Source organism: Anopheles coustani, chromosome 3 (assembly GCF_943734705.1).
Source record: "Anopheles coustani chromosome 3, idAnoCousDA_361_x.2, whole genome shotgun sequence".
Taxonomy (NCBI): Eukaryota; Metazoa; Arthropoda; class Insecta; order Diptera; family Culicidae; genus Anopheles; species Anopheles coustani.
Genome location: NC_071288.1, coordinates 30,242,239 through 30,265,211, shown reverse-complemented (window position 1 = coordinate 30,265,211; position 22,973 = coordinate 30,242,239). Strand labels below are relative to the sequence as shown.

The following is a 22,973-nucleotide window of genomic DNA, read 5'->3' as shown; positions in this document are numbered from 1 at the left end:
TTATGGTTAAAACTGAACATATACAGTGTTATGTATATGTTCAGTATTAACCATGTCTGATTTTATTTAAAATTTGAAGTATTATTATAAAAATGTTATCATAAAAATCATCAACCGGATGCACCGGTGCCGACAGAAAATGCGGTTGAGTCCGGTTGAAGCCGCTTTAATCCGGGTCGCGTTATAAAATCAACTGATGCAATTGGAATATCATGTGCTGCAGATAGAAATAATGCTGGTGCTGTTATGATACCATATGAAAATCCCTGTAAATGAAAATGCAACATAAAAATTAGTAATATCAAAAACAAGTTCTTTGCCAAAAACTCTTCTTCGTCAGCTCTCTCGTCGGTCGTACGTTCGTCGCTTTAGTGTCTAGTTAAGCAATTCATATTTGAATAAAGTTAGGTCACGTAGTAAATTGTAGTAGTGTACTTCCTCTTTTTGGCTGAAATCGCCAATATTTTTTCTTATTTAGCTATTCCCACGATCCGCAATCATTATCGACACATTACAGCAATATGAGCCGTTATTTACAATGCTACAAATAATTTGCCACAGCCAGCTATAAAACAAGTCATAGGTTTTATTTATCTACTACATATTTTTATTCATTACGATTATTTTAACGTGCGTCATCCTGCATTCATGCTTCTGGTATTTCTGCGTAGTTGGTTTAAATAATTTCCAAGTTATATGTATATTTTTTCTTTTGTGGTGTACGATGTGGTGTACCCTCTTTCAGAGGCTTTTTCCTTTTCTTGCGTAGATAGTCAGCCCTGTCGAACTTCGGGGGGCCAGTTCATCGTAAGCTGTCCACCAAGGATTTACCATGTTTTCGATTTGTTCAGAACTCTTGAAGCTTGAAGCCTGCAGAATTTTATTTTATTATTTTTTTTAAATTATGGAATCGCTCGAGAAGAATAAATATGTAATCTATACCATGCACTATCAACGACACCGTGTAACCACTAAAGCAACGTGCAACATCGTCTACTGCAGTGTGCTTTTTCAGCAGCCAGAACTACACATTCGAACACTTTCTCGAGATTATGTTTTTCTTTTGCCGAGCATTCTACAAATGCATGTGCGTTAATTTGTCTCTTCAACTGTAGTCCCTCGTCCGGGGTGACAAACTTTCCTCTTTTTCGACGTCGTTCATCACTCTTCGTGCCTAACAGATACCGTCGAGAAAGCAAACAATTTCAATAAAATTAATAAAGCAAATAGATTATGTCCAGTTTTACAACACGCGATTTACCTACCTACGAGTACGATTGGTGTTTTTGGCAGGTGTGTCTTGATCTCAGGCCACCATTTCGACAGCACGTTTTTGTACGACGTTCGGTTCGATATGGAGTAGCAGACGAGAAAACAGGAGGTCTAAAAATATGAACACACAAAAGAACGCACAAGTTTTTCCATTAAATTGCACGTGTTCCTTACTGTAGCATAGAAAACCTACACCTGGATAGCAGAGCGGTCGAACTCGCTCGTAATCCTCCTGGCCAGCCGTGTCCCACAGTGTCAGGGAGTAGTTTCGTCTACCAAATTTGATGGTGCACGCATGATTGTCGAACACACACGGAACGTAGTCGGTTGGGAATTCGTTCCGGGCGTAGGTGATGAGCATGCACGTCTTTCCCACCATACCATCCCCGACGGTCACTACCTTGAAGGGCCCCACTACCCCCATATCAGTAACGTGGGCCTTAGTTTACTAATTCTAGGATTTATGGAAATGTTAAAAATAATTGTTACAACGAATCACAAACGCAATTACCACTTTTGACTTCATTTTTTTTTTTTGCTTAACTTTTACATAATGAAATATGAAATAAATTGCTCCGATATTCCCTAGATTCTACTCGCAAAAAGACAAAATCACAATAAATTGAAATTGAAAACAGGAAATAGTCACTCCATACATCCTACGCCAAGTGTTGATCAAACAATGTTTTTTTTTAATAATTCATTCCTTTACATGAAATACATGTTCACGTTCAACCTAAAATCTACACTGTATACACTAGTGTGTATGCACTGCTACATTCTTGGATGGAATGAGTAAGAAATAACGCCAAACAACTAAATGGTAACTTTAAGTATAACTAATAATTGTGCATATGCATATATGTTATTCTGTATGAATCATCAGGGAAAAGAAGTTTTTGAAATACCATATCCATGAGTACGGCCGAGGCGTGTCCACAGTTCGTATAAAAGTATACACAGTGAACAATACTGTATCTGTACTGTACATTTATCGTAATTCTCTCATGCTTACCTGTATTCAAAAGCTGTAGCTCCGAAAAATCGACCGTAAAAATGTTACACAAAAATATACATGACTCTATTGTTCATATATATTGTTTCTAATATTGAGACCCTGACTCAACACCTAAATTAAGCGTTGTTCGTTGTTAACTTGTCGAAGGGTTTTCGAATATGGCAAACAAATCTCCCAGCGTTTTGCCAATGCACAGTTGCGTCCGTTTTTGACTTCCGCACGGAATTTACTGTGACTTTAATGAACGCAGAACCCTTTCAATCCGTTGGACTCAACAGTTGATATGCCTTGAACAGGCGTGAGAACCGAGTAGCAATAATCAAAGTATGCAGTTTGCTGATTAACTTTTGATGATTCAGAACATGCGTGGTTTTTCTACATTGTTTTAATAAAACACAGTTGAGTCGGTATGTTACTTAAAATGACCAGTTTATTCAACAAGCATACAAAACAAGAATACAGTACAAATGCAACCGATCGTTACTAGATTGTTTTTTCTTTCTTCTATCGTTAAACACTCTCGCTTCTGCTTTCGCTTAAAATCGATAACAACTACATTTCTCTGCCAAAACTGTGCGCACTAAACGCTTAGCTTGGTGCACCAAAAGAAACCGTTAATCGACACCGGTTCGTCTTTAAACTAGCATTGGCCGCGAGATGAGAGGATTTAAACATAACATATAGGAATCATTCGTTACGCCTTACCACAACCATTAAGAGTTAGGGTGTTTTCTTTTTATACGGTTTTGACTATTTACTGTATATGAATACACTCTCACGGAGCTTAATCATTCTGGCGCCGAATCAAAACGATAGGTTCGAGTATCGCTCGTCGGATTTGGTGCTTTATCAGCTAACCAGCCGAGTGTTTTCGGAATATCCTGTAATCCTTAGCGTAAGAATTGATCGTAACCACTCGCACCCGTCCCGGACGGCCACTAAAGTATCGTGCAGGATCGATGACCCATGTAAGGTCTCTTCTCCGCCGCCCGGACCGCCTTCTTGAACACCTCGTGCAGGTTCTCTTTCCGTTTTGCTGAGCATTCCACCAGCGCGTACGCCTTGATTTTGTGCTTCATCTTTTTGCCCTCGGCCGTGGTGACGAACTTTTCCGAGCCCGGAACGCGCAGATCGCTTTTGGTGCCTGCGTAGATGAAGTCAAACAATAAAAACAACTGCTATTAGCCCAACACTTTGTCGGTTCGAGTAGCCATTTAGTCTTCTTCTACATACCTACGAGCACTATCGCTGCCTCTGGTAGGTGAGTTCGCACCTCCGGCCACCATTTGGATAGAATGTTGTCGTACGACGTACGGCTCGATATCGAGTAGCAGATGAGGAAACAATCGGTCTGCAAACGGTCCCCAATGTGAGGAAAGCATATAACACTACATTAACTGTGATTCTTTCGGATGTACGATTCAGAATACTTACGTTGGAGTAGCTTAGTGGACGAAGTCGCTCGCAGTCCTCTCGGCCGGGCGTGTCCCACAGCGTAAGAGAATAGTCCGAGCCATCGATGACGATGTTGCACGCGTGGTTGTCGAACACGGTCGGTAGGCACTCGATCGGGAACTCGTTTCGGGCGTAGGTGATCAGCATGTACGTCTTTCCTACCATACCATCCCCGACGGTCACTACCTTGAAGGGCCCCACTACCACCATATCAGTAACGTGGGCCTTAGTTTACTCGCTCTAGGATTTATGGAAATGTTAAAAAATCATTGTTACAACTAATCAAAAACAGAATTACCACTTTTGACTTTCATTTTTTTTCTAAACTTTACATCATAAAATATGAAATAGATAGCTCCGATATTCCCTCAATTCTACTAAGTAAGCTATTTGAATAACAAAACAAAATCACATTAAATTTAAATTGAAAACAGGAAATAGTCACTCCATACATACGCTAAATGTTGATCAAACAATGTTTTTTGAATGAAATTCCTTTACATGAAATATATGTTCACGTTCAACCTAAGATCTAAATAACGCCAAACAACTAAATGGTAACTTTATGTATAACTAATAATTGTGCATATGCATATATGTTATTCTGTATGAATCATCAAAGAAAAGAAGTTTTTGAAATACCATATCCATGAGCTTTTCGTTGCTGCATAGTTCGTACAAAAGTATACACAGTGAACAATACTGCCAAATGTATCGTAATTCTCTCGTGCTTACCTGTATCCAAAAGCTGCAGTCCCGAAAAATCGACCGTAAAAATGCTACACAAAAATATACATGACTCTATTGTTCTAATATATTGTTTCCAATATTGAGACCCTGACTCAACACCTAAATTAAGCGTTGTTCGTTGTTAACTTGTCGAAGGGTTTTCGAATATGGCAAACAAATCTCCCAGCGTTTTGCCAATGCACAGTTGCGTCCGTTTTTGACTTCCGCACGGAATTTACTGTGACTTTAATGAACGCAGAACCCTTTCAATCCGTTGGACTCAACAGTTGATATGCCTTGAACAGGCGTGAGAACCGAGTAGCAATAATCAAAGTATGCAGTTTGCTGATTAACTTTTGATGATTCAGAACATGCGTGGTTTTTCTACATTGTTTTAATAAAACACAGTAGGGTGTGTATGCTACTTAAAATGACTAGTTTATTCAACAAGCACATAAAACAAGAATACAGTACAAATGCAACCGATCGTTGCTAGATTGTTTTTTCTTTCTTCTATCGTTAAACACTCTCGGTTCTGCTTTCGCTTAAAATCGATAACAACTACATTTCTCTGCCAAAACTGTGCGCACTAAACGCTTAGCTTGGTGCACCAAAAGAAACCGTTAATCGACACCGGTTCGTCTTTAAACTAGCATTGGCCGCGAGATGAGAGGATTTAAACATAACATATAGGAATCATTCGTTACGCCTTACCACAACCATTAAGAGTTAGGGTGTTTTCTTTTTATACGGTTTTGACTATTTACTGTATATGAATACACTCTCACGGAGCTTAATCATTCTGGCGCCGAATCAAAACGATAGGTTCGAGTATCGCTCGTCGGATTTGGTGCTTTATCAGCTAACCAGCCGAGTGTTTTCGGAATATCCTGTAATCCTTAGCGTAAGAATTGATCGTAACCACTCGCACCCGTCCCGGACGGCCACTAAAGTATCGTGCAGGATCGATGACCCATGTAAGGTCTCTTCTCCGCCGCCCGGACCGCCTTCTTGAACACCTCGTGCAGGTTCTCTTTCCGTTTTGCTGAGCATTCCACCAGCGCGTACGCCTTGATTTTGTGCTTCATCTTTTTGCCCTCGGCCGTGGTGACGAACTTTTCCGAGCCCGGAACGCGCAGATCGCTTTTGGTGCCTGCGTAGATGAAGTCAAACAATAAAAACAACTGCTATTAGCCCAACACTTTGTCGGTTCGAGTAGCCATTTAGTCTTCTTCTACATACCTACGAGCACTATCGCTGCCTCTGGTAGGTGAGTTCGCACCTCCGGCCACCATTTGGATAGAATGTTGTCGTACGACGTACGGCTCGATATCGAGTAGCAGATGAGGAAACAATCGGTCTGCAAACGGTCCCCAATGTGAGGAAAGCATATAACACTACATTAACTGTGATTCTTTCGGATGTACGATTCAGAATACTTACGTTGGAGTAGCTTAGTGGACGAAGTCGCTCGCAGTCCTCTCGGCCGGGCGTGTCCCACAGCGTAAGAGAATAGTCCGAGCCATCGATGACGATGTTGCACGCGTGGTTGTCGAACACGGTCGGTAGGCACTCGATCGGGAACTCGTTTCGGGCGTAGGTGATCAGCATGTACGTCTTTCCTACCATACCATCCCCGACGGTCACTACCTTGAAGGGCCCCACTACCACCATATCAGTAACGTGGGCCTTAGTTTACTCGCTCTAGGATTTATGGAAATGTTAAAAAATCATTGTTACAACTAATCAAAAACAGAATTACCACTTTTGACTTTCATTTTTTTTCTAAACTTTACATCATAAAATATGAAATAGATAGCTCCGATATTCCCTCAATTCTACTAAGTAAGCTATTTGAATAACAAAACAAAATCACATTAAATTTAAATTGAAAACAGGAAATAGTCACTCCATACATACGCTAAATGTTGATCAAACAATGTTTTTTGAATGAAATTCCTTTACATGAAATATATGTTCACGTTCAACCTAAGATCTAAATAACGCCAAACAACTAAATGGTAACTTTATGTATAACTAATAATTGTGCATATGCATATATGTTATTCTGTATGAATCATCAAAGAAAAGAAGTTTTTGAAATACCATATCCATGAGCTTTTCGTTGCTGCATAGTTCGTACAAAAGTATACACAGTGAACAATACTGCCAAATGTATCGTAATTCTCTCGTGCTTACCTGTATCCAAAAGCTGCAGTCCCGAAAAATCGACCGTAAAAATGCTACACAAAAATATACATGACTCTATTGTTCTAATATATTGTTTCCAATATTGAGACCCTGACTCAACACCTAAATTAAGCGTTGTTCGTTGTTAACTTGTCGAAGGGTTTTCGAATATGGCAAACAAATCTCCCAGCGTTTTGCCAATGCACAGTTGCGTCCGTTTTTGACTTCCGCACGGAATTTACTGTGACTTTAATGAACGCAGAACCCTTTCAATCCGTTGGACTCAACAGTTGATATGCCTTGAACAGGCGTGAGAACCGAGTAGCAATAATCAAAGTATGCAGTTTGCTGATTAACTTTTGATGATTCAGAACATGCGTGGTTTTTCTACATTGTTTTAATAAAACACAGTTGAGTCGGTATGTTACTTAAAATGACCAGTTTATTCAACAAGCATACAAAACAAGAATACAGTACAAATGCAACCGATCGTTACTAGATTGTTTTTTCTTTCTTCTATCGTTAAACACTCTCGCTTCTGCTTTCGCTTAAAATCGATAACAACTACATTTCTCTGCCAAAACTGTGCGCACTAAACGCTTAGCTTGGTGCACCAAAAGAAACCGTTAATCGACACCGGTTCGTCTTTAAACTAGCATTGGCCGCGAGATGAGAGGATTTAAACATAACATATAGGAATCATTCGTTACGCCTTACCACAACCATTAAGAGTTAGGGTGTTTTCTTTTTATACGGTTTTGACTATTTACTGTATATGAATACACTCTCACGGAGCTTAATCATTCTGGCGCCGAATCAAAACGATAGGTTCGAGTATCGCTCGTCGGATTTGGTGCTTTATCAGCTAACCAGCCGAGTGTTTTCGGAATATCCTGTAATCCTTAGCGTAAGAATTGATCGTAACCACTCGCACCCGTCCCGGACGGCCACTAAAGTATCGTGCAGGATCGATGACCCATGTAAGGTCTCTTCTCCGCCGCCCGGACCGCCTTCTTGAACACCTCGTGCAGGTTCTCTTTCCGTTTTGCTGAGCATTCCACCAGCGCGTACGCCTTGATTTTGTGCTTCATCTTTTTGCCCTCGGCCGTGGTGACGAACTTTTCCGAGCCCGGAACGCGCAGATCGCTTTTGGTGCCTGCGTAGATGAAGTCAAACAATAAAAACAACTGCTATTAGCCCAACACTTTGTCGGTTCGAGTAGCCATTTAGTCTTCTTCTACATACCTACGAGCACTATCGCTGCCTCTGGTAGGTGAGTTCGCACCTCCGGCCACCATTTGGATAGAATGTTGTCGTACGACGTACGGCTCGATATCGAGTAGCAGATGAGGAAACAATCGGTCTGCAAACGGTCCCCAATGTGAGGAAAGCATATAACACTACATTAACTGTGATTCTTTCGGATGTACGATTCAGAATACTTACGTTGGAGTAGCTTAGTGGACGAAGTCGCTCGCAGTCCTCTCGGCCGGGCGTGTCCCACAGCGTAAGAGAATAGTCCGAGCCATCGATGACGATGTTGCACGCGTGGTTGTCGAACACGGTCGGTAGGCACTCGATCGGGAACTCGTTTCGGGCGTAGGTGATCAGCATGTACGTCTTTCCTACCATACCATCCCCGACGGTCACTACCTTGAAGGGCCCCACTACCACCATATCAGTAACGTGGGCCTTAGTTTACTCGCTCTAGGATTTATGGAAATGTTAAAAAATCATTGTTACAACTAATCAAAAACAGAATTACCACTTTTGACTTTCATTTTTTTTCTAAACTTTACATCATAAAATATGAAATAGATAGCTCCGATATTCCCTCAATTCTACTAAGTAAGCTATTTGAATATCAAAACAAAATCACATTAAATTTAAATTGAAAACAGGAAATAGTCACTCCATACATACGCTAAATGTTGATCAAACAATGTTTTTTGAATGAAATTCCTTTACATGAAATATATGTTCACGTTCAACCTAAGATCTAAATAACGCCAAACAACTAAATGGTAACTTTATGTATAACTAATAATAGTGCATATGCATATATGTTATTCTGTATGAATCATCAAAGAAAAGAAGTTTTTGAAATACCATATCCATGAGCTTTTCGTTGCTGCATAGTTCGTACAAAAGTATACACAGTGAACAATACTGCCAAATGTATCGTAATTCTCTCGTGCTTACCTGTATCCAAAAGCTGCAGTCCCGAAAAATCGACCGTAAAAATGCTACACAAAAATATACATGACTCTATTGTTCTAATATATTGTTTCCAATATTGAGACCCTGACTCAACACCTAAATTAAGCGTTGTTCGTTGTTAACTTGTCGAAGGGTTTTCGAATATGGCAAACAAATCTCCCAGCGTTTTGCCAATGCACAGTTGCGTCCGTTTTTGACTTCCGCACGGAATTTACTGTGACTTTAATGAACGCAGAACCCTTTCAATCCGTTGGACTCAACAGTTGATATGCCTTGAACAGGCGTGAGAACCGAGTAGCAATAATCAAAGTATGCAGTTTGCTGATTAACTTTTGATGATTCAGAACATGCGTGGTTTTTCTACATTGTTTTAATAAAACACAGTAGGGTGTGTATGCTACTTAAAATGACTAGTTTATTCAACAAGCACATAAAACAAGAATACAGTACAAATGCAACCGATCGTTGCTAGATTGTTTTTTCTTTCTTCTATCGTTAAACACTCTCGGTTCTGCTTTCGCTTAAAATCGATAACAACTACATTTCTCTGCCAAAACTGTGCGCACTAAACGCTTAGCTTGGTGCACCAAAAGAAACCGTTAATCGACACCGGTTCGTCTTTAAACTAGCATTGGCCGCGAGATGAGAGAATTTAAACATAACATATAGGAATCATTCGTTACGCCTTACCGTAACCATAAAGAGTTAGGGTGATGGTGTTTTCTTTTTATACGGTTTTGACTATTTACTGTATATGAATACACTCTCACGGAGCTAAATTATTGATCGCTTACGATCGAAGCTCATAATTAGCACGATATCACGGGCTTAGAAAATGTTGTAGGAAAAAGAGTTGATATCCGAAAGGCTAGTTTTACTTGATTATAGTAAACTATTTTTATATTAAGCCCGTAGAAATTGAAAGACCAATAAAATCTTTCTAATGTGACTTTCTCGGTTCTGCTTCGGTCAGTTCTCGGCGTGGCTGATATCTGGCGCCGAATCAAAACGATGGGTGCGGGTACCGCTCGTCGGATTTGGTGCTTTTCTATCAGGATTCGTGTACTTCAACGATATCAAAGCTTTATCAGCTAACCAGCCGAGTGCTTTCGGAATATCCTGCAATCCTTAGCGTAAGAATTGAACGTAACCACCCGTGCCCGCAAAGGGAGCCATCCAGCCACTAAACTATCGTCCGAGCACTAAAGTATCGTGCAGGATCGCTGGCTCACGTGTGGTTTCTTCTCCGCCGCCCGGACCGCCTCCTCGAACACCTCGTGCAGGTTCTCTTTCCGTTTTGCTGAGCATTCCACCAGCGCGTACGCCTTGATTTTGTGCTTCATCTTTTTGCCCTCGGCCGTGGTGACGAACTTTTCCGAGCCCGGAACGCGCAGATCGCTCTTGGTGCCTACAGTGAATGAGGATGAAGTCAAACAGTAAAAACATCTACTATTAGCCCAACACTTTGTCGGTTCGAGTAGCCATTTAATCGTCGTCTACATACCTACGAGCACTATCGGTGCCCCTGGTAGGTGAGTTCGCACCTCCGGCCACCATTTGGATAGAATGTTGTCGTACGACGTACGGCTCGATATCGAGTAGCAGATGAGGAAGCAGGCGGTCTGCAAACGATCCCCAATGTGAGGAAAGCGTACAACATTACATTAACTGTGATTCTTTCGGATGCACGATTCAGAATACTTACGTTGGGGTAGCTTAGTGGTCGAAGTCGCTCGTAGTCCTCCTGGCCGGCCGTGTCCCACAGCGTGAGAGAATAGTCCGAGCCATCGATGACGATGTTGCACGCGTGGTTATCGAACACGGTCGGTACGTACTCGGTCGGGAACTCGTTTCTGGTGTAGGTGATCAGCATGCACGTCTTTCCCACCATACCATCCCCGACCGTCGTTATCTTCAGTGGCCGCAGTCCACCGGCACTATCCGTCCTTCCATTGCTGTGTGTCATATCTTTGAAACGGGGTTACTCCTCCGGCTGACCTTGCGACCTACGGTAGATGAAACTGGACGATACCGAAAGAGACAAAAAGGGAACGTTAGTGAATATTTCACTCCACCATTTTCACGATTAACTAAGGTACAAAGGATGCAAGGTACAGCAATGCACAGAGGATCCAAGGTGGATATTGGGCCTTGAAATTATTTTTCATTTTCACTCTCTTTACACAAAATTGGTGGTAAAAAAAAAGAACCCAAAACCCCTTTTATTACTATCAATTTTCTAGTGCAATTATTGAAAAGTGTGGCGATTAATAATTCATTTTGATACTTATTTTCGTTAAATTTTGTACTTGTTTTACTGACTGTTTGTTCGTTGTAATTACATTTATTTATTTTTATTATTTGTATGCATATTACGTTTATTTAAATTGATATCATTAAATAAATTTTGTTTGTTTCGGACTTTGTCGACCCATTTTGGAGAGCCTAATCCAGGCCGGTCCCCGAAAAAATCCTAGTCGTCAGATTATTCATGCAACCATAACCGTCATAGCAGATAGAATAACCCCTTCATTTTTTTATCATTAAAATTCCTTAGATAATTTTAAATTCTACATAAAATTATTTGGTTGCTGAGAAACATTTGGAGAAACATAGTTTTTTACTATTTGTTTTTGCACCCACCTTTCCGGTTTTTTTTTCTACCCCTCGAGCTTGGTAAATCGTTAGCACACACAAAAAGGCACGGCGTGAAATTACATAGAAAATTACAATACAAAATCTTTGACGAACAAACCACTGGAAAATACATTTTAAAATTCCATTGTTTCCACATTTAGCTTCTACATGATGCCGGACATTATTCAATAAAAAATGCTAAAAATATTAAATGCGTAATAATTTAAACATAACAACACTATCCAACGTAAGTACTTGGATTTTGCAAACATTTGTTTTTTTTTCACTGCTTCTTAAAAAACGCCCTTCGTGTTTGGCCACCAATAAAGCGTGATGCAATTCGTTTATCGGTTAGTTTATCGTACCGTTGGGAAATGTTGCATTTTCCTGCCAAATGCAGCACACGACCACGACCGTGCCAACCGTGATCGGTGCTAGGCAACAAACAATCACGATCGAGAAAATTGCTAATTGAAAGCCATTGCTACCGGAGGGTGTCGGAAAAGTGGTAGCTATTTGTTTTGCAGAAGTTGTTTCCAAGCGCAACAAATGGACGCCCACTCTCCTGCCCCCTATTCGACCGTCGAGATGATGAAGAGACATAATGATTCCACGGGGAGAAGAGCAAAACCGCGATGAACAAACACGTAGGAAGTGAAACATGACGAGACGATTTGTTCAACGGTCGAACACCTTGCTTGGGTGCTGGTTCAGTAAAATTGATTGCGCACCAGTGAAATGTATCGTCGTACCATACAGCTACGGGAAAAGATAACTAGTGGTGACTGATTCCGATTTTGGTTTATACATGTAATCAATGTAAGCAATATCAAGTACTTATCCTAGATAACGTTTTAAAGATATCGTAAACAAAATAGCAATGTTTGAAATGAACTTTAACGTGTTCGAATTTTAATTTCCCATTGGAATATTTCAAGCAGGGTGTGCGCTTACTCGTGGATTTACTTAACCGTCGAATGAAACATCAACGCATCGGACCTAACGAATATCCCAAAAGGATTCCCCGGGGCGGGCAACCGGACGAGCCCACAATTTGCTAGCCTCCGTGACTCATTCACGGTGTGTCGTTCTTTACTCTTGTTTGGTCATTGTTTCTTTCAGGAAATTCCACGTCCCAATTGGAACGGCTAGAAAGCTCGTACCACAAATGGGTAATATACAATATTAATAAGATAAGAGTTGCTAAAAGCCTCGAAACATTCCCTTGATACGTGAAATATAACAAAATTTTTACTATATTAGAGTTTTTTATTCGAGGATTTTAGATATAAACTATAATAAAAAATGGAAAAATGTCCGGTTGGTGTTATCGGCAAAATTTTTGAATATTTATAAAAGTTTTTAGAACGTTACCGTCGCTATCAAAGTGAGTGCCATGTTTTCCCTGGGTTAATCTATTTTAAAATGCAAGATAGCGCCTGGTTTCGATTGGTTATAGCTGGTTTCGATTTATCAAATGGCCGGGCGCTGATTCACCGCCAGTGTCGAGTGATGATGAGTTTACGCACTTGAGTAAAAGTAGATCTTACATCATGCGTCCGAACAAGAGCGTCTTCGAAAAAAGTAGGGTTGAAGCATTACAATATTTGAAACAAATGTTAGAAAGAGATAAAACAAAATTAATGAAAGTGTTTGAGAGTTTGATCGTTCACATTGCAATCGACAGGGAAAATTATATTTGTGTTTGTTACATTTCCCAACATACAATGCATATATTACACGCTTCATGCTATTTCCTTACGTGTCAACTTTAAAGACATGCCTCACATGTGACCCGCACCAAGCGGCATTCGTCCTAGTGGTGGATTGCACCGACAAAGGGCATAAACGAATTCGCCACCTCCATACTGATCGCCTTCCGAAGCAGCGTAGAAGAATTTTCCATTTACTGCAAACATGTGCATTTGTTGAAACTATTTTCCGTGTCAATTGGGCACTAGTTGGCATCAGACGGTGATATGAGTACCCAAGAGATATCCAATTCTCGCGCGAACATTCCTCCACAACGCTTTTAGATTGCTTCTAGCGCTGGAAAAAGATTGCATACGTTATCTTTCAACTTTATTGAAATGCGTACTTGTTTTGTCGCTGCTGCATGCAGTTTTTATCTGGAAGAGTTCACTTCACTGGGACATGGAGATGTACACTCACAAGAAGAGTTAATTGAAACATAAGCAATAGAAGCTTACTGACACTTTCCAACGAGTTCACACACTTCCATAGTTACTAACAAAAACAAAACACCCTTATGTCAAACTCTCTACCCTGTTGCTAATAAGCAAAGTTGAAACAAAGCATCCACCCAACGGAGTGTACAATCCCATCTCCCATTACTCACCATCTCAGGTGCAGAACGAAACGTTAAATTGCTGCCAACGAAAGTTCGCCTGCGAGGTGCTGGTTTAAGAGTGGGTTCAATTATTCATAGGATGGTGCGCTTTCAGTGACACATACTCGTGTGCACGAAGTTAGAGCATAAACATAGCATCACACTGAATGGTAGCGGAATGAATCACGACGACAAATCGTACCCGTGAAGGCATAGGAAAAAGAACATGTATAAAATTTACAAGCAAATACGCATTATCATCCAACTTGTAACGGTACGAGCAAGAGCCGGATTTCCCAGTTCGATAAGAGAAAACTCAAACATTTCGAAACTTTTTTTTTAAATTAGCCTCCCCACCGCATGAAGCCGGGGAAACACACAATGAAATATTAGATGCATTGACTAACTCTTTTGTTATAGAAATTGCAACAAAATCGATCCCTCCGTGTCAAGCGAAAAGGTGACAAATTGTCAACGAGTTGCAAGCCCTAAGATTGTGTATTGATTTTGTGCCCATCTACTTAGGCACGACACCTTCTTATCACTATCGCACGAGATGCCGACAATGCCAGAACGATGATAACCAATCGCCGCTAAATTGTCCGAGCTTCACATGACCCTGTGCGGATGCGGAGTTTCTTTTGCACGTCGCTAGAAAGTTTCACGACGTTTGCATTTACTTTGCATTCCTATGGTAGAGTATTCTACCTTGCCAGCAAAGAAGTAGTACATTTATATCCAAGTTTTTCTTTTTCTTCTTGGCGTAATGACCTTGCTGGTCATGCCTGCCCGTTAAGGGCTTACGGGAGACTTTTACCCGATGTGTACGTGGATAGTCCTTTCGTACAGGGGAGGGTCCGGTCTCAGCTGGGATTCGAACCCACGACGTCGAGGTGGTCGATTTTCTAACCGGCGCTACCGCTCGACTGTCGCGCAACTTGCCTTAAGTTATTTAAAGGTAACCAAATAAGAATGATTGACCCACTGCTTCTAGGTCATGTTATAAAACCGGCAAACATGTATGTCGTACAGGCTTGCTTTCGATGCTTCTACTCAAGCAGCATTAAAATGCATCCCCCGGGACGGAGGTATGTTTGTTACCCCCGGCGTGGCAGCCTGTTGTTAATTGAGGTAAATTAATTTTATCTTCAACCCGCACTCAAACACACGCCCTACACGGGTCGGTTTCTCGCGTGCTTCCACCACAACACAACACGCTCGGTTAGGAATCGAACGCACGCCATCGGAGGAACGTGCTCTGGTAGCCAAAAATCTTAACCCCACCGGAGGTCAGTCCACGAGGTCAAAGATTAATGGATGTAAATTGAGAGCGTACGGTGGCGGAAGAACTAGGCTTCTTCTAGGTTGCTAGAGGTTCGCGATACTGGAGCTACTTTCCATCTGTCACAGATAAATGGGAGCAAGTTCCGGCGATACGAAAAGGCCAGCCCGGTGGGTTGAACCGAGAGAGGCAAATACGTAACAAATTGAATTGAGGTATGTAAGGTTCCGAAAACCACCTGTCCTGTAGGTTTATTAAAGGTTATGCGATAAAAGCTAGCTTTTTCTTGTGTTAATCCCCGGCGAAAGAAACAACCGGAAAAGTAATGGTGTTCGGAAGGAGCAAAGTTACCACGAGTGGGTATATTCACCGCGAGGGATGAATTTTGTATGGGATTACCGGCAACGCAATAGCACCATCCATTTTTGTTCTTACAGCGGAAACTTGATGTCTTGTACTAAGCATCTAGCAAAAAATCATATCCAGTGAAAGAAAATTTCCCGAAAGCATTCCCGCAAAATCGCATCGAAATCGCTATGAACGTACACCGTAGGTTTTGTGTTGAAGGCGATATTTGAGGGTATCACGATTGGGAGCGCGGAAACGATAAACTTCTCGACACTGGCCCATACAAAAGGTAAACAACACTTTGAAAAAAGCGAAAAAATGGCTGGCCGTCTCGACGATCCAAAACGACGCCACCTACGTGTCGAGACGATGCGGCTAGCCATTTTTTCGTTTTTTTCAAAGGTGTTGTTTACCTTTTGTATGGGACCGCGACGAGTCATCTGACAGTTCGTATCGTTTCCGTCCTCCCAATTAAAATACCCTCAATTGTTTGTATATGAGTTTATTTTTTATATACTACCTAATAAATGAACTTCATGTTTTCTACCGTAACGACACGATAAAGTGCATCGAAGTAATCAAATATTGTTTGCCAAAAGTCTTATTTATATTGAGAACTCACATAATCATAAGTGCATGCAAAATTCTTATTTTTACTAACGGACGACGAGTTTTTCAGCTGCTCAGGAATACATTTACTTGAGTTGAGTTTATACACATTTGTTTTCTTTACGAATTAATTTTTTTGTCATGAGGACTAGTGATTTGATAATCGAACTATATTCGTTAGTAAGTAAGCATTGTCCCGTTTTCCACTAAAAACAATATTTTCCCTAGGTTTCCTTGATAAATTAATTGAAGCAAACGATTAGGTACGATTGTGCTATACTACATTGAACCGCGTGTTTGAACTTTGATTCAATCTTGTAATTTCCTGTACGTACGTATACGTCACAAAAAAAGTGTTGATAGCATTTTCTCGGAAAATTGCATATTTGGCATTCGGCGTCTGTAAGAAATTTGTTCATTTGCACATGCATGTTGTAGTCTAGAACTTTCTCGCAATGAAGTTTCTTTAACCGACAATGTGGGTTATATGGGGCTGGCCATTACTCAGCGTTGCGCGTTCGGGGACTGACTCTGCGTGATGCGTCAGACCGCAAACACATGCGCACCAACACTCGGTGCCCTTGGGAGGGCGGAAGGGGGATGAATCATGGCCAAAACTGGGCCAATCCACTTGGCAGGTACTGATGCCGACCTAAAGTGGTTTGGTTGATCTTCAGGGAAGGTGAAATTGGTACGAGCCCGAAGAGAGCAACCTTGCAAAGGGCTAATCGAACACCCATTTTTGGTTTCGAATGAAACGCTGAAAAACGTTCGGCATGGATAAAAGACAGATGTGACAACTATGAGCAAGAGGTAAAGTTGGTTATGTTCAAGCGTCCAATTGTTGTTTCCCATTCAAGAAAACATCCCTTCTTGGAGAAACTTCCCCTGCTAGTTTTCCCATCAAGGTGGCACGTTGACGGAAATAACCGATTAGGCGAACCGGATCGAGCCCAAACCCCGTCTTTCCCTTGTTGTGGTTCCCGGGAAACCTGTCGCCCGGGGGTGGATGTTTTCCAAAACATTATTGAATGAACGAAACGGAACGATGAGTACCGGGCGTAAGGAAAGGAACATTAAGTGTGATGGTATGGCCTTCTTCGAGGCCATCGAGGCCATTGTTATGTCACACGAGCCAGGTTCCAGCGGCCTCCACTCGGAAGTGACACAGTCATCGTCGGACGCCGACGGAGAAACCGTGCCCGATCGACGTATGGATGGATTTATAAACCTGAACGCGCAGCAAGTGACGACGCACCGAAGCGACCGCCAAACATTCCACGGTGCATTATGTGGCACACAAGCATACACGGCAGACACCCTGCCTGGTCCCGCCGTCGCGGGGAAAACGCGAGGAAGTGCGTCGGGCGTGATCGTCGAGTTTTATTATTTGCGTTACCTCCCAATAAGGGCAGGCTGCAGCTATTTGTATTTATTCAATTGCCCGCAAACGGAAAGGGTCGGCCGGCGAAGACGAGCATGGTGGCGTTTCCTTTACCGGGCGTATTACCTATCGATGTTTTTTTTATTTTATTCCCTATCGTTTACTTCTCGTTAAGAAACGGGAAACATACTCCATGCCACGTTAAACCGGCGTTCCAATTGAATCGCTTCCGAAATGTAAGTACGCCACATTCTTCAATTTATGGCTCTCATCTAATCGACGAACGCACGTTCGCTTGTTCAAGATGAATTCTGCCTCGTATACATTTCGCTTCCAAGCGGCACGAGATGAAAACAAAATTACCTAAACATACCCAAATTTAAGCATCCATCTTCCGCCCGCCTCCTAATCGTCTCCCCACGAAATGCATCATTTCGATGAAATATGAAGAACATTCGTATTTTCTATCATTTTGCTCAGGATCAAGGCCGCAAAACAACAGGCGAGCCGAAAGTCCATCGTTTGGAGCCGCTTACACTAAGGGAATGAATGCGCATTAATCAAATAAAGAGTAAATTTGGGGTCCATCACCACGTAAAATTGTTTTTTTCCTTCCTAATGTGTTTGGTTGATTTACTACAACAAGCTTTATAGACATTTTCAAATTCGATTCTGCATGTGAAAAAAGAATAAGAAAATTAACCATTAGTCCAGGAATTGGGTAATGGTTTCAATTTGTTCTACTTTTCGGAGGTGCTAGATCATTTGTTTGCCGGTTGGTACTTATAATTCTTAATTATACATTTGAAAACACTTGCAAATGTATTTTCAAGCAAATACGTAAAACATGTGTATCTCACCTTACAAAAAAACCAAGTCGCGTGTTCCCCAGATGATGGGAGTTGCTATTCGCCACCTTCCATTAGCTACACCGACCACTAGGAGTGGGAACAATTAAAAACAATTTACCACCATTTTCCCTTTTATTTTTGTTCGTGAAAATGTGTCCGGTTGGCAAATGTTCCTCATCCGTCGACGGAACCACAACACAGCGTGCGTTCTAGCGTTCAAAGGATACAGATTGCTTTTTTTTGCAATCAAAGTTTCTTATCGCGTTCCGCCACAGGGAAGCCTCCAACCAGTTTTTGTTTTGTTTCAAGGTTCACTTCCTTCCATAAAGTTAAAGTCGAACGCCGAACGACAAAATCCCTCCGTACAAGTTTTAACAGGCGAGATGAGCTTCTGTTTTTATTTTCGTTTTGTGTCGAGCTTGGTTTTTCTTTTGGGTTTTAAACGAAAGCCCAACGCGATCAAAAGAATACTACATAGGTTAACAGCGTGCAATTCTGGTTCATAATTTATCAACGTATGTACCACGTGGGAAATGAGTGGAGTTTCCCTATAATAGCCCACGCACACAGTTTTCCGCGAAATGAGTTCTGCTACGAGCCGAGCGTTGCAAAGTTACAGGAAGAAAATATATTTTCTACGAATTATTCACATCTTTTCGATCATAATCAACGAAGATCAATTTTTAAAATTTATTCTTCAATCCTTATAGGTTTTCTTATATCCATACCTCTTCATGATACTTAAAAAAAATCATGTTTGGTATCTAATAAGCATCCTGTATTATTGTAAAATAAACATAAAATATCGTATTGTGCCTACCGTAAGCTTCTAACAATCCTCAGTACAGTTTCATTTAAAAAACCTTATTTTGGCTAGACACTCTATACCATCTGTGAAAACCCTATAGGCTACATCTCCTTCTACAGCTTACCTTATCGTTCGTTCGTTTGTTGTTGCCCCGAAATATGTACGTCCAGCTCGGTAGGCAATCCAGCAACGCACGGGACACTTTCACCTGCTGAGGTTTCGTGATCGCTTTCAACGTTTGGCACCTCTTTAACACAATCACAAACACAACTGGTTCCCTAAACCGGTTGTCACCTTTGTGGTATTTTCGAGTTAAAATTCGTTACTATCACGGGGGAAAGAAAAACAAAACCAAAAACCTTCATTAACAACTTTTCACTTGAGATGCACAGTCGGTCGTCAGAGATTGGCTGTCGGAGTGTGTTACGTAGGCACGACCGGAGGTTGTAATCGGCTTGAAAATGTCAATCCCCGAGGGAAATGTCATCGGCTGGAGTTGCGGCATTCATAGTTGCTTAGACGTTCTGGTGGAATTTGTCCTCGATAGTGTGAATGTGATAAACTTAAGCTGAAGCACGACGAGCACGAGTAATCCATATCGCAACATCCAACATGAGGCATTCGTTTCGCTAACAAGCACTGGAAATTTAACGGTCAGTACTTAAGTTCCAAAATTTGTTTGCCGCAAGTGTAGGTCACAGGCTCTCATTTCCCGGTTTGGCGTACTTCACGTTTCGCGATGATTGTGCAACAATTCACGAAAAGAACTCCAATTAAACCTATTCGGTTTTAGATCGTTCGAGATAAAAGAAAACTGCGAGTCTTATGTGTTGTTTAAAATTTGGATAAAAATCTGATATCTTTAAATATATGAAAACCTCAATGACACCTGATAAGGGAACCACCTCTCACGTACTACCCTATCACACGTTTATCATTTCACTTTCGGTTCTCCAACCAATGCGGGTCTTCTGCCCGATACCGGATACACACAGAAGGAGTCGTAGACTTCCGTTCGGTTTGAAGATCACGAACACAGTTGGAACCACAGGCAGAACCGATCCCGGAAGTAGTGCCGCAAATCATACACTCTAACCGGAAAGCAGGCCTTTGAACCACGTCAGCACATTCGGTCGGTCTCGTGACGAGATATACACACTGTTGCCACGAAGTGTCCAGAACAGTCGGGGGGATGCAGCGACATCAACTGCTTACAAACTGCAGCGACCGTCTCCCTCCGTTGTACCCTTGCTTCAACAACTATTCTCCCGGGGGGAAAACACTTCACGACAGGCGACCTCTCGACTTCTCTCTCTCGCCTTTTTGTAACTGATAACAACGTGAAGCACCGGCGATGTCCAGTTGGTCAATCCATTCTTGCCCTCGCGATAGTCTGTAAGTGTGTGTATGATTTTTTATCACCCAACCCAGAGCTCCTCAGAGCACCCAATCGAAAATCTTCCACCGGAATGGACCCCGACAAGGGTGGACGTACGTCGCCATCCAGCGAGAACCCATCCAGGAACCAGGCTGTGAACCGTTTCGTGATTGATGGGTTTGCGATATTGGTGCAGTGTGGTGATGCCGTTTCTCAACACCGGGCATCGGTTTCGCATCGCAACGGCAGGTTTTGTGCCGTTTCGTATCTTTTGTCAATATCAGCAATTCAACAAAACGAAGAAAAAAGCGCCGTAAGATAACGTGCTGAGGGGCTGCTGCTCGCACGTAGACGAATCGCGAACGCGTCGCGATAACATTCAAACAGACATTCAAGTCCAAGGGGTGGGAGGGCTCTCGCGGAGGAAATTCTTACACCCTCACGAACACCAACACCATTCCGGCGGGCCTTTTTTCCTTTTTCTCGCGGTAGAAGATATCTCCTGGAAATGTGCGCGTACCAAGATATGAAGTGTGTACGATATGATCATCGTGTCTCTGTGGCGTTCCCCGCTGCCGTTTGAGTTTTACACTTCCGTCCGTGAACCACTTTGGCAAACAAACAAACAAAAAAAAACGACTCTGCTCCATAAAGATGTCCATGTTTGCCAAACGCATGGAACGCTGGAATGGCGCACTACGCGATCTTCGTGGTGAAGATTCACGCCCTGAACTATGATCATTGCTGTAGACGCGCGTCACGATCGCTTGTGACGATCCTCAGCATCATCACCACAGAAAAAATAAGATGAAGAAAACAGGAAGGGGTATTTTTCTGTCTGCGTGTATGCATGTGTGTCGCTCGGTGTTACAAGTGTTGGCCAAATGTTTAAAAAAATCAAGCAACAGGTTCATTCCCCGTTTCGCCTCGTGACTAACACAACATCGGGCAATTCATTGCAAAGACGAAATTCGCTGCCGCCATTGTGTCTTCTCCTTGATCTCCCAAAAAAGGAATCCCGTGCACATCGTGCGTTTGGGTTGGCGTTGAATCAGTTAGAAACCATTTATCTCCCGGCAAGTAAGACTACCTAGGGGAGAGTTCCAAATCGCAATGAAAGGTGTTATTTTGGGAAAAACACGTTCAACACCGAATCCACCACTAAGCGGATCTTCAGCTGTGGTTCTGGCGCGAGAATTAGTAGCTCTAACTAAAACGGCGTAAAGGCCAATTTCTCTCTTGGTAGACAGTCGTCCACATATGGGCTAGGTTTCATAAAGCAACAGTGCTCTGTTGAATTTGTTTATCATGGCGACCAGACGAACTCGCCTCATATGTGACGAACCTCCACTCCGGTTTTGTTAACCGGAAATCTGCTCCGTCCCGAAAATACTGGTTTCTACCAATCTTCAAAAGATTGATCGAGGGATCAAGAAGAATTCATCGGGAAAGATCCAACGCGTATTTTACATCCCATCGTATGCACCGTCACATCTTTAACACAGTTTATCGTTGTGTTTCTCCACTTCCTTTGCTGGTATTCAGATCGACCCCATTAGCGGCAACACAACGCGGCACGTTGATCGTTTCGTGGTCCGCGATCACGCAACCAACCGGCGCACGTTGTGTACGATCCTCCCACCCTGACCGACACTATCCACACGCCAACGGCAACAAACGACAAAAACAAACACAAAAATCCAACGTCCCCAACAGGTTGTCCCTTTACCTTGCACGGCAAACCGCGAATTACGTCGCGCACACAGGTATGCGCGTGGTTTTTGGCAGCAAAAACCGCGCAACCGTCAACAGGCGTGTATGTATTTAGATTTACTATTCAAATTGAAAAAAAAAGAACCTACACGTTATCGGCAGATGACGTTCATATATGTAACGGACCGGATACAAATATCGACCGCGCGCGAACTCCGTCGGAATACGAATGTGGTTCGTTGTCGCGTTCGTCGAACCGCGAGCTGCGAACTACGCGGAATTCGAAGTAGAGATGCATGATCGGAGTTGGAGCTGGATTAGCCCGATCCAAGCTTACATGGGCATTTATCATGCAGAAGCAATACGTACTTACTCTAAATGTGACACCCTTTCAACGATGATCTAATAAATTCGATGTTCACTTGGAAGTGCAATTACTTATGTGGTTGTTGATCAACTTATCGATTCAGAAGGAACTGTGTTCTTCTAATTTAAAAACTTATAAATTTAAACCAAATAATGAACGTTCTCTTGCGAATGTAAACCATATTAAAAGAACCAAACTTGTATTTAGATCCTAGCCTGACCTTATGATGGATTTTGCTCCTTAGCTGGAGCGTAAAGATAACATCCCTTCTCGGAGCTACAATTCCCATCACCAATCCGAAGCGTATTTGACGAAACGTTAATTTGCAAACCCAACGAAAAATCTACTTTGGATGTTTCCAG

At 42.0% G+C, this 22,973-nt stretch overlaps 5 protein-coding genes across 6 annotated transcripts; all 5 read right to left on the bottom strand.

The window, feature by feature from the left end:
• Positions 1-971: 971 nt before the first annotated feature.
• On the bottom strand, positions 972-1,696 carry LOC131259159 (ras-like GTP-binding protein RhoL). The gene is made up of 3 exons (XM_058260596.1): positions 1,466-1,696; positions 1,266-1,383; positions 972-1,174 (listed from the first exon to the last, which is right to left on the bottom strand). The coding sequence occupies exons 1-3, from the start codon at positions 1,694-1,696 to the stop codon at positions 972-974; spliced, it is 552 nt and encodes a 183-aa protein (XP_058116579.1).
• A 1,015-nt stretch (positions 1,697-2,711) lies between these two features.
• On the bottom strand, positions 2,712-3,955 carry LOC131259154 (ras-like GTP-binding protein RhoL). The gene is made up of 3 exons (XM_058260584.1): positions 3,725-3,955; positions 3,524-3,641; positions 2,712-3,434 (listed from the first exon to the last, which is right to left on the bottom strand). The coding sequence occupies exons 1-3, from the start codon at positions 3,953-3,955 to the stop codon at positions 3,229-3,231; spliced, it is 555 nt and encodes a 184-aa protein (XP_058116567.1). The 3' UTR covers positions 2,712-3,228.
• Positions 3,956-4,887: 932 nt separating this feature from the next.
• LOC131259144 (ras-like GTP-binding protein RhoL) lies at positions 4,888-6,148 on the bottom strand. The gene is made up of 3 exons (XM_058260573.1): positions 5,918-6,148; positions 5,717-5,834; positions 4,888-5,627 (listed from the first exon to the last, which is right to left on the bottom strand). The coding sequence occupies exons 1-3, from the start codon at positions 6,146-6,148 to the stop codon at positions 5,422-5,424; spliced, it is 555 nt and encodes a 184-aa protein (XP_058116556.1). The 3' UTR covers positions 4,888-5,421.
• Positions 6,149-7,097: 949 nt separating this feature from the next.
• LOC131259134 (ras-like GTP-binding protein RhoL) lies at positions 7,098-8,341 on the bottom strand. Its single transcript, XM_058260563.1, has 3 exons — positions 8,111-8,341; positions 7,910-8,027; positions 7,098-7,820 (listed from the first exon to the last, which is right to left on the bottom strand). Exons 1-3 carry the CDS (start codon positions 8,339-8,341, stop codon positions 7,615-7,617), a joined length of 555 nt encoding a protein of 184 aa, XP_058116546.1. The 3' UTR covers positions 7,098-7,614.
• A 932-nt stretch (positions 8,342-9,273) lies between these two features.
• On the bottom strand, positions 9,274-22,462 carry LOC131272389 (ras-like GTP-binding protein RhoL). Of its 2 annotated transcripts, none has more exons than XM_058274108.1 (5): positions 22,394-22,462; positions 19,278-19,478; positions 10,590-10,905; positions 10,389-10,506; positions 9,274-10,292 (listed from the first exon to the last, which is right to left on the bottom strand). In XM_058274108.1, the coding sequence occupies exons 3-5, from the start codon at positions 10,848-10,850 to the stop codon at positions 10,087-10,089; spliced, it is 585 nt and encodes a 194-aa protein (XP_058130091.1). In that variant the 5' UTR covers positions 10,851-10,905; positions 19,278-19,478; positions 22,394-22,462; the 3' UTR covers positions 9,274-10,086. The 2 variants fall into 2 exon arrangements, with proteins under 2 accessions (XP_058130091.1, XP_058130092.1); XM_058274109.1 differs by lacking the exon at positions 22,394-22,462 and adding an exon at positions 22,261-22,383.
• Between the last annotated feature and the right edge of the window lie 511 nt (positions 22,463-22,973).

Coding starts and splice junctions, on each gene's coding strand:
- LOC131259144 (XM_058260573.1), bottom strand. CDS start 6,148: ATGGTGGTAGTGGGGCCCTTCAAGGTAGTGACCGTCGGGGATGGTATG. Junction 5,835..5,917: donor GTCCACTAAGCTACTCCAAC/GTAAGTATTCTG, acceptor GACCGTTTGCAG/ACCGATTGTTTCCTCATCTG. Junction 5,628..5,716: donor GGCAGCGATAGTGCTCGTAG/GTATGTAGAAGA, acceptor TCATCTACGCAG/GCACCAAAAGCGATCTGCGC.
- LOC131272389 (XM_058274108.1), bottom strand. CDS start 10,850: ATGACACACAGCAATGGAAGGACGGATAGTGCCGGTGGACTGCGGCCA. Junction 10,507..10,589: donor GACCACTAAGCTACCCCAAC/GTAAGTATTCTG, acceptor GATCGTTTGCAG/ACCGCCTGCTTCCTCATCTG. Junction 10,293..10,388: donor GGCACCGATAGTGCTCGTAG/GTATGTAGACGA, acceptor CATTCACTGTAG/GCACCAAGAGCGATCTGCGC.
- LOC131259154 (XM_058260584.1), bottom strand. CDS start 3,955: ATGGTGGTAGTGGGGCCCTTCAAGGTAGTGACCGTCGGGGATGGTATG. Junction 3,642..3,724: donor GTCCACTAAGCTACTCCAAC/GTAAGTATTCTG, acceptor GACCGTTTGCAG/ACCGATTGTTTCCTCATCTG. Junction 3,435..3,523: donor GGCAGCGATAGTGCTCGTAG/GTATGTAGAAGA, acceptor TCATCTACGCAG/GCACCAAAAGCGATCTGCGC.
- LOC131259159 (XM_058260596.1), bottom strand. CDS start 1,696: ATGGGGGTAGTGGGGCCCTTCAAGGTAGTGACCGTCGGGGATGGTATG. Junction 1,384..1,465: donor GACCGCTCTGCTATCCAGGT/GTAGGTTTTCTA, acceptor TCATATTTTTAG/ACCTCCTGTTTTCTCGTCTG. Junction 1,175..1,265: donor AACACCAATCGTACTCGTAG/GTAGGTAAATCG, acceptor GGTATCTGTTAG/GCACGAAGAGTGATGAACGA.
- LOC131259134 (XM_058260563.1), bottom strand. CDS start 8,341: ATGGTGGTAGTGGGGCCCTTCAAGGTAGTGACCGTCGGGGATGGTATG. Junction 8,028..8,110: donor GTCCACTAAGCTACTCCAAC/GTAAGTATTCTG, acceptor GACCGTTTGCAG/ACCGATTGTTTCCTCATCTG. Junction 7,821..7,909: donor GGCAGCGATAGTGCTCGTAG/GTATGTAGAAGA, acceptor TCATCTACGCAG/GCACCAAAAGCGATCTGCGC.